The following is a 9,080-nucleotide window of genomic DNA, read 5'->3' as shown; positions in this document are numbered from 1 at the left end:
AACAAACACATTTCATTACATTTTTTCACTTAGCTGACACTTTTATTCAAAGCAACTTACAATTGCAATTTATGGCAGAGGTTGCATGCCTTTGGAGCCATTTCCTTGAGAAAGATGGTACCAGGCACACTGAGAACATGCTCAATCTGCAGTGGTACAGCCGGGGCTCTATAAAGCCACTTATCACTGAGATATTCATACTTAGACTACTGCCACGTTTTCACACAAGGATGTCTTGAAGCCAGGGTTTATTTGGATGAAGAGTTAAGTTAGAAACAATGATCTACTTAGGACAAACAGCAAATGAGCTTTGCATGCAAAATAGGCAAACTCAAGCTGTCTATCAAACATGCAGCAAGATGCAAGGCAAAGGTCATTTCCATTTATGAGGATTAAGAGCTGTAATGCTGCTCGCAGTGAATAAATGTGCCGTGTGGCAACTGATGAATGTCCTCAAAGGGTACACCCCTGTCAGCCGAGACCATCTGACGGAAGTTTAACCCCAGAGTCTGAATGGAAACTGAATTTTGGAATGGCGTGTTTGAATTCCACCTTCCTGAAAGGCTTAATGCTTTCCTTTAACAGCATGCCTTGATTCCGGTACAGCCTGTTTGCTGATACTTTGCCCTTCAGGGTCTAATGGCTGATTCACAAATCAGCTCCTCATTTTCCTGCAGCTCGAATGAAGCCAGTTTTCAACTAATTAGGGCTCCTACACCTACGGGAACATGTTTCCCTTCTTCAGATGGCCAATTAAACCAAAATACGGCTTTAAAAAGAAAGCGCTCTTACAGAATGTGAAATAAAACTATTGAGATGATATTAGCTGTGATGAATAAACAAAATTAAGACATGCACCATTTATAGCTCCCTTGCACTGGTGTTTGAAATATCTGCACTGTCATTAACTTTTGGGGGCTTATCTTCACTGTGCCAGTTTAGGCTGTCTTAGAGGGGGAGAGCTGATTTGAATAGGAAAGAGGTGCTATCGTCAGGATCAGTAAAAGTCATTTCACGCCCCAGTGTACGTCAGCTCCTAGTAGTTTGGACAGCAAACTTCATTCTGTTCATCCTGCCTGTATGCCTCTGTATCTCTTCTCTGCTTCTCTAACTCATGGGGAAGCTTCAATGCTGTCTTGTGCAAGGGTCATTATTAGCAGCCACAACACAGAGACGAACAGAGCGCCTGCTTAAATCTAAATGAGGTGAGACTTTGACATACATGTGGTATTGCATGTACATCATAGTCCCAGTGAGCAGCTGTAGTCATTACAATTTCATCTTTGGCTTCTTTGACAGGGCTTGACTGAGGGGCACTGAGCTCTGTCATGATTTATTATGAGGCTCCTTTCTCTCAAATGATTAATTAGGGAAGCATTACATAAGCCATGGACATCTGATTGTGCCTGTCACAATAACCAGGCTGTTTTCCGGAAATGGTCATTCAATTGATAAAGTAGATAATTAGGCTGCTGTAAAAACTCTCCTGTACTCTCAATACTTCTAAATCAACACAGTTTGCACATGAAAGCAAGCTTTCTCAGTCACTCTCTATGCAATCAGAAAAATAAATAAAAAAAGTAAAATGAATTGCCCAAATGGCATCCAATCCACATAAAGGCCACCATTGTCCATCAATGAGGATGGGAATGACAACGGTTTGGTGACTGCCACTCTTAAGCGGCGGTCAGGTCAAGTCAGAGGTCTTCATGCCATATTATGCAATTACGCCGACCAGTTCTCCTCTTTGCCTTTTTGCTTTATAGGCCCCAAAGGTCACATTCAGTCATCAAGTCATCTTCCCAGGCTGTCGATAAAGGAGGGACGCATCTGTATGAGTGCCAACTTTTCCGCAGGCAGGCAAATAAATTGTGATCTACTGTTTACAGTTACCTTTTCCCACATATTCAGTGAATACATGGCCACACATGTACAACCAGTATTGAAACAATGAATCATCCCTGCCAGCTGGAGCCATCCAGATTAAACTGTGACGATATGCAGTGATATAAATGGGTACAGAACCTCATATTTACTCAGATTCCCTCTAGGCTTTATGTATTTGACAACTTCATATTAGAAAGCATAATGTTTCTGTCCATCATAACAAGTCACACACTGGGCAATTTAAAGCTAATTTTGCTGCTGTACACTGGAGAGGTGCCTGAACACACACTTGCATATCAATACAATGTGAAGCAGTGATTTATTTTAAGAAATCTCATCTGGAGCCACTGCAGTGAGACGCCTGCAAAGTGTGGTGCACTGTGAGAAAGGAAGGATGTTAGAGACTGAGGAAGATTTGGGTAGGCTTTCACACAGCAGTCAGTCAACATAATCAGTGGACTTGCCTAATCCCAAAACAAGTGTGCCAGTGCAATCAAGTGTTTATGCATGAGTGAAAACATACAGTATGTACAGTGAGGAAAATAAGTATTTGAACACCCTGCTATTTTGCAAGTTCTCCCACTTAGAAATCATGGAGGGGTCTGAAATTGTCATCGTAGGTGCATGTCCACTGTGAGAGACATAATCTAAAAAAAAAAATCCAGAAATCACAATGTATGATTTTTTTTTTTTACACAGCTGCAAATAAGTATTTGAACACCTGAGAAAATCAATGTTAACATTTGGTACAGTAGCCTTTGTTGAGGTCAAACGTTTCCTGTAGTTTTTCACCAGGTTTGCACACACTGCAGGAGGGATTTTGGCCCACTCCTCCACACAGATCTTCTCTAGATCAGTCAGGTTTCTGGGCTGTCGCTGAGAAACACGGAGTTTGAGCTCCCTCCAAAGATTCTCTATTGGGTTTAGGTCTGGAGACTGGCTAGGCCACGCCAGAACCTGATATGCTTCTTACAGAGCCACTCCTTGGTTATCCTGCTGTGTGCTTCGGGTCATTGTCATGTTGGAAGACCCAGCCTCGACCCATCTTCAATGCTCTAACTTAGGGAAGGAGGTTGTTCCCCAAAATCGCAATACATGGCCCCGGTCATCCTCTCCTTAATACAGTGCAGTCGCCCTGTCCCATGTGCAGAAAAACACCCCCAAAGCATGATGCTACCACCCCCATGCTTCACAGTAGGGATGTGTTCTTGGGATGGTACTCATCATTCTTCTTCCTCCAAACACGGTTAGTGGAATTATGACCAAAAAGTTCTATTTTGGTCTCATCTGACCACATGACTTTCTCCCACGACTCCTCTGGATCATCCAAATGGTCATTGGCAAACTGAAGACGGGCCTTGACATGTGCTGGTTTAAGCAGGGGAACCTTCCGTGCCATGCGTGATTTCAAACCATGACGTCTTAGTGTATTACCAACAGTAACCTTGGAAACGGTGGTCCCAGCTCTTTTCAGGTCATTGACCAGCTCCTCCCGTGTAGTTCTGGGCTGATTTCTCACCTTTCTTAGGATCATTGAGACCCCACGAGGTGAGATCTTGCATGGAGCCCCAGTACGAGGGAGATTGACAGTCATGTTTAGCTTCTTCCATTTTCTAATGATTGCTCCAACAGTGGACCTTTTTTCACCAAGCTGCTTGGCAATTTCCCCGTAGCCCTTTCCAGCCTTGTGGAGGTGTACAATTTTGTCTCTAGTGTCTTTGGACAGCTCTTTGGTCTTGGCCATGTTAGTAGTTGGATTCTTACTGATTGTATGGGGTGGACAGGTGTCTTTATGCAGCTAACGACCTCAAACAGGTGCATCTAATTTAGGATAATAAATGGAGTGGAGGTGGACATTTTGAAGGCAGACTAACAGGTCTTTGAGAGTCAGAATTCTAGCTGATAGACAGGTGTTCAAATACTTATTTGCAGCTCTATCATACAAAAAATAGTTAAAAAATCATACATTGTGATTTCTGGATTTTTTTTTTAGATTATGTCTCTCACAGTGGACATGCACCTACATGACAATTTCAGACCCCTCCATGATTTCTAAGTGGAGAACTTGCAAAATAGCAGGGTGTTCAAATACTTATTTTCCTCACTGTATATAACAGAACAAAAAGAGTAGTAAGTGGATGAAACAGAGGTAAAGTGACTATGAGAGAATCCATGTGTGCGCATTTATACTCAAGAGACAATGATCCCGAGTCTGTCTGGGAGCAGGAAGCTGTCTGCAGCAGTGCTCACTAGTCTGAGCTCTATCCTCCAACAGCCTCCAGGCCGAGTTATCAAGGCTTAACACGGGAGGAGAGGAAGTGGCTAAAAGCTCAGATTTATACTGTCGCCTCCCTGAATCCTCCATCTCTCCTCCTCTCTGCCTTGTCTGAGAAGCACTGCGGTGCTGAGCATGTACTTTATGACCATTAACGTCACCTCCAGTGGCCTTTACAAGGGAAAAAAAAAGAGAAGCGAAAAAGGTGATCCAAAAGGTTATGATTTCTTGAACTGCACTTTTGGAATGGCACATAATTATGTGAGACCCTATGCCTCTTCCTCCACTTTTCTCACACAGAATCAAACTGTCTTGAGTTCTTTAGTCAATGCTGCCACATTTAATGACTTCTTTGGCTTATTTATGTGATTTAGTAGTGATGATGTGACCTACTCCGTTTGAGACTGTGTGATGTCTTTCTGTTGAGTGTTGTGCCATGTTGGGGCTCTTAATAGCCTGCACTGGGGGGGGTGGCCCACTGATTCCATGCCTCCTATCAAATGCTGGCAGAGGTGGGCACAAAACATGCTCCCATTCCTCCCCATTGCCTCGGGAGACACCACGACAACTAGGCGGAAAAAAATGGGTCCTCCTCGCCATTCCACTCATGCCCTGGCATCCATTGTAAAACATCTGAAGACTTCTACTTGTGTTCTTTAGCGCTGAGATAACTGAGAGCGCTTTTATGTGTAACCTCTCTTCTTTCATCTCCTCTGTTTTTCTCCGCTCTTTTCCCCTTGTTGCCCCTCACTAAGGCACCCTCTTCATGGCTATGGTAGCAAGTGTGAGGCTTTGATAAAACCACGGTTGCTGTGCTTCAAAGGTCTTGCTCCAAGTTACAATTTCCCCTGTGTTACCAGTCTGAATCTGGCTCCGTCAGATTTTCATTCCAGTCTGCAGAATCACAGAAACATCAAGTAACAATTAACAACTTTCTTGAAACACTGCTTGAGAATTCCGGCATTCGTTCAGCACATGGCATGGCAACTCTCCTGCGCTCACCGTACAAAAGGGTGATTGTTTGGGACTTGAATTAAGTGAAAAACTCTGTGGGCGTTTGTGGAAAAAAGCGAGATGACTTTCTCTCTATGGAATCCTGACATCACACAGACAGCATGTTATCCTCACGACTGGTTTCAGTAGCTTAAGCAGCCAGTAAACAAAGCCATCAGGCTGGGTGGCATTTTGAAGCTGGCCCTGTTCAAATAGAAAGTACACTGGCTGAAAGCTGGGCAAAAATATATTTTAGGAGGAACTTATTATAAATACTGTTCTTTGACGTTATACTAGCTTACATCGTCCAAACTGTAAAAAAAAAAAAAAAAATTGAGATTTATCTGGTTTAAATTCCTTTGAGCAAATTAGCATTTGCTTTATCACTGAGTCAAACTCATTACTTTGATACCAGCATCTCTTTATAAATGGTTTGTCCTTGCCAAATGTCACACAATGCTGATTAAGCCTATTGCACCAATCTCTGGGTATTCTCAGTATACAACTTTTTTTTTTTAAAGCTGGTGTCAGTGTGGCGACATTGTCGTGCTGGCACACAGATACAGAGTGATGTGTTTTATGCCAACCAGCAATGATTGGTTTACCAGGGGCAACCTAGAGCCATGTAGAGAGCTCAACGATCCACCATTGCTCTAAAAAAAAAAAAAAAAAGTTTCTAATGCTCCATGTAAAAAAGGAACTCGGCGTTCAGAGGAAGGATTACAGTCAAAAAAAATAGCTATCAATGAGGAGGACAAACTCTGATTACCATTGGTGGTAAGGTGCCCCCTCCTGCCTCCTTTCAACTCTTTTTGTAATTCATATGAATGCATTCATATGAAAAAGCGAACTGAACTTAATTTCAATATGTAGACGTTTATAGCATAATATTAATGTTCTGATGTTCAAAACTCTATGTCCTTTTGAAAAGCAAACACATGCTAGTATATTATCTTCAGTCGTGGTGATCACAGGTAAAAAATGTTCCAAAAAAAAGGGATAGAAACTGGAATAAAAGTGAAAGCCCTAAAATCCCATTGCAATTGCCATTCAGGCAAAGCACCTCCTTAAAATATTCTTTAAAGAATTATTAGACTGAGAAAAACATCATTCAGTTTTTCACTTGGAAGATAGAAATGAAATGAAAATACAAATGTAACTAACTCCATATCAAATGTGTTAAATATGTGAAACTACTGATGGTGTCTCATCCTCTCACAGTATGAGGTTTCCTGCTGGCGGATGGAATAGCAGTTCCATAATTAGATTGTCTGTCTTTTCATTCTAACGAGGCAGACGTAGCAGTCACACTTGTGTGTGATGTAGGAAGTGCTGCATTGGGCTAATTTATGCATCTCAGAGTAGGGTGAGATCTGCTAGACGGTAAGCTGGGGAAATCTCTCACCACAGGTGGGTTTTCATCAACCAGTCTCTTTCATTTTCTCCCCTGAACATTCCCATTCACCTACACAACTAACACAGCTTCCAATTAAGAATGTGGGAGCACGCCAACACGGAATATTGCCTTTGATGCAAACACATGCTCATATGTCTACGTTAAGTTCGTCAGTCTTTACAACACATCTGTGTTTGAACGCCAATTCAAGGAGATGTTGACATCTGGATGTGGCAGGTCAAACTAGGCTACATCAGCTGAATACTCAAGCAGAAGTGGAACATAATGACTTGCATCTAATTTTTCCTGTGTGCTTTTTACCTCTCTTTCTAAAGCACTTTTAAACTTCTGTTTTGAACAAAATAAAATGTACACTTGTTTTACACAAGATTCTACTATGCCTCTACTCATGCGGTTTCTTGTTTACTCTGTGCTCTCTATGGACTAAGCCCTTATTGAAAAGGTAAAGGCAAACAGTATTGATCAGTAAAATGGTAGAGTGGACTGGCGGTGTGTTATGTTACTGATGGCTAATGCATGCCTTTTTAGAGAAGTGGGATTTAAGTGTCTCATTGCGAATCTACTCCTCATTCTCCTGTCAAAATGTAACTGACTGGAAATAAACACTGACAGGACAGAAATGGAGTTCCTCCCTCTAGCTTGCTGTCTAGAGAGATCCTTCAAAAACTCCGCCATCAACACTGACTATACAGGGCATTTAAAGCCAGCGCCCCAACAACAAGCCCTGTATTACTGTGGCACTGCATTCAAATTGTCACCAGTTGTGTAAATATATGACGTGATTGCAAAGCAGGTTGAGAGAAAGCACAACTACAATATATAAGCCTTCATAGAAACAATGGACTAAGATTAATATTTCACTGGACAACCAAAGGTCTTCAAGCTTTGTACACTGACTTACTTGTGCATTACAGCCAAATAGTTTTACAGTATTACAGTTGTATAGGACAGAAAGAATTATAGTGCGAGATCAGCTTTGTAGGATAATTAAAAATACATTTGGGAAAAATTAAGCTACGGCATACATAAAATGGTTCAACTGAGTTAAAAGCTAAAATTTGACTAGTGCAGATGTCGCATTGCTATCACCCATCACTACTGAGGGCTGCCGAAGATAAAAGCCTATAACATTCAATATTTATCATGTTCTGTAACTCTGACACATGTTCTCTTTGTCTGTAATGGTTATCTAGGAATTTAAGCTTATGTAACAGTTGTGCTCATGACCATAATCATGGATAAAAGCATCAGCTAAAGGCTTAAAATCTAACTGTAAAATTTAAATCCACTGCCATGAGCCCTATCACTTTCCCTCATCTGTAACCAACAGTTAGATAGTACAAAGATAACTAGTATGATTTAACCATCAAGTTCATCGTGACCAGTGGCGTCCTTTCCACTACCCTTTTACAGTTGTGAGTGGGACTGACCTGGTGGAGATCATTTCCCAAGGTGAACTCCTGGAAATACCCAGGGGCTGCTGACGTAGCACGGATAGCCTGCCACAGCTGGTGCTGGCAGCCCCCCAGGTAGTGAGAGCGCACCCCGGGCAGCAGGTTGTAGTTCCTGAACACATAGGCCTTTAGGGGAGTGCCCCGGTTCACAATGGTGCTCACCGCTGCCACCTATAGTTGAAGGACATGACAAACAACAACGTCATATGGCATTTCACAGCCAAACAGATCTAAAATGAAGGAAAATACCTAGACTGACATTCTGACAGATCAATTTGGAATCATCTCTGTTTTGGAAGGAATCTGCTGACATATGAAATCCTATGTGAAATCGTTATCCACACTGTCTTATATGACTTTAGAGTGTATTTTTCCTTCCACTTGTCATGCAGTGATATGCAGGACAGAGATAGAGAAAGGAGCTTTCTTTGTAATATCCCAGTAAACAAAATCAGGTGAAGGCTCACTGGTCAGTGAACAGAACAGAACAAAAGGTAAGAATGAGCCAGACCATCTTCTAAAGCTCACCTTGGGGCATTCTGGGTTTCTTGAAGTCTCCACCAGGAGGTGAGAGCCCATTTTCTCTCTGTGGAAGGGACGATCGGATGAGGTTATTTTCGGGCTTAGCAAATTTTGGACTATTTCTTTCACAAAATCCCCTGCATATCAGGTAATGGAAATTGAATTTGCATAATTATTTTCAGTTCTACAGGTTTTTTTTAGGCCACAGCTGTCTATGTATACTTTCTATGACTGCTGACCATATTTAAGCTTGCAGTGGTGTTGTTTTATTCTTTAATAAGTTTATCCAGTGTTTCTAAAAAAGCCACTGGTTTACACTTATGCTATAATAATTACCTTTCCATATTGTGTGAAACTTGAAATAGGCTTTATCCATTACAGGGAACATCTGCTTTTCCAAGATACATTGTACACACTTTGCAAATAAATCTGCAGTTTAAAATACACGATCAAATAATGTTAACATAACTTTCTAATTTTAGTTAGGTACTTCCCAAATCACTGTATGCTTACTTTCATACTATAGTGGAAA

At 41.5% G+C, this 9,080-nt stretch overlaps 1 protein-coding gene across 1 annotated transcript; it reads right to left on the bottom strand.

The window, feature by feature from the left end:
- Positions 1-3,992: 3,992 nt before the first annotated feature.
- On the bottom strand, positions 3,993-8,819 carry LOC119909732 (calcium-independent phospholipase A2-gamma-like). Its single transcript, XM_038727949.1, has 3 exons — positions 8,555-8,819; positions 8,003-8,197; positions 3,993-5,056 (listed from the first exon to the last, which is right to left on the bottom strand). The coding sequence occupies exons 1-3, from the start codon at positions 8,603-8,605 to the stop codon at positions 5,039-5,041; spliced, it is 264 nt and encodes an 87-aa protein (XP_038583877.1). The 5' UTR covers positions 8,606-8,819; the 3' UTR covers positions 3,993-5,038.
- Positions 8,820-9,080: the final 261 nt, after the last annotated feature.

The sequence above is a fragment of the Micropterus salmoides genome, unplaced genomic scaffold (genome assembly GCF_014851395.1).
Source record: "Micropterus salmoides isolate LMB-PRFRI ecotype aquatic unplaced genomic scaffold, ASM1485139v1 Ms_hic_scaffold_1871, whole genome shotgun sequence".
Classification (NCBI taxonomy): domain Eukaryota; kingdom Metazoa; phylum Chordata; class Actinopteri; order Centrarchiformes; family Centrarchidae; genus Micropterus; species Micropterus salmoides.
The sequence above is the reverse complement of the archived record's forward strand: the minus strand, read 5'-3'. Positions and strand labels throughout refer to the sequence as shown.

Bases quoted from the DNA above. Each gene is read 5' to 3' on its own strand.
- LOC119909732 (XM_038727949.1), bottom strand. From the start codon at position 8,605: ATGGGCTCTCACCTCCTGGTGGAGACTTCAAGAAACCCAGAATGCCCC. The intron at 8,198-8,554 runs GTGAGCTTTAGA...CTTCAACTATAG, and splicing joins GAAACCCAGAATGCCCCAAG to GTGGCAGCGGTGAGCACCAT.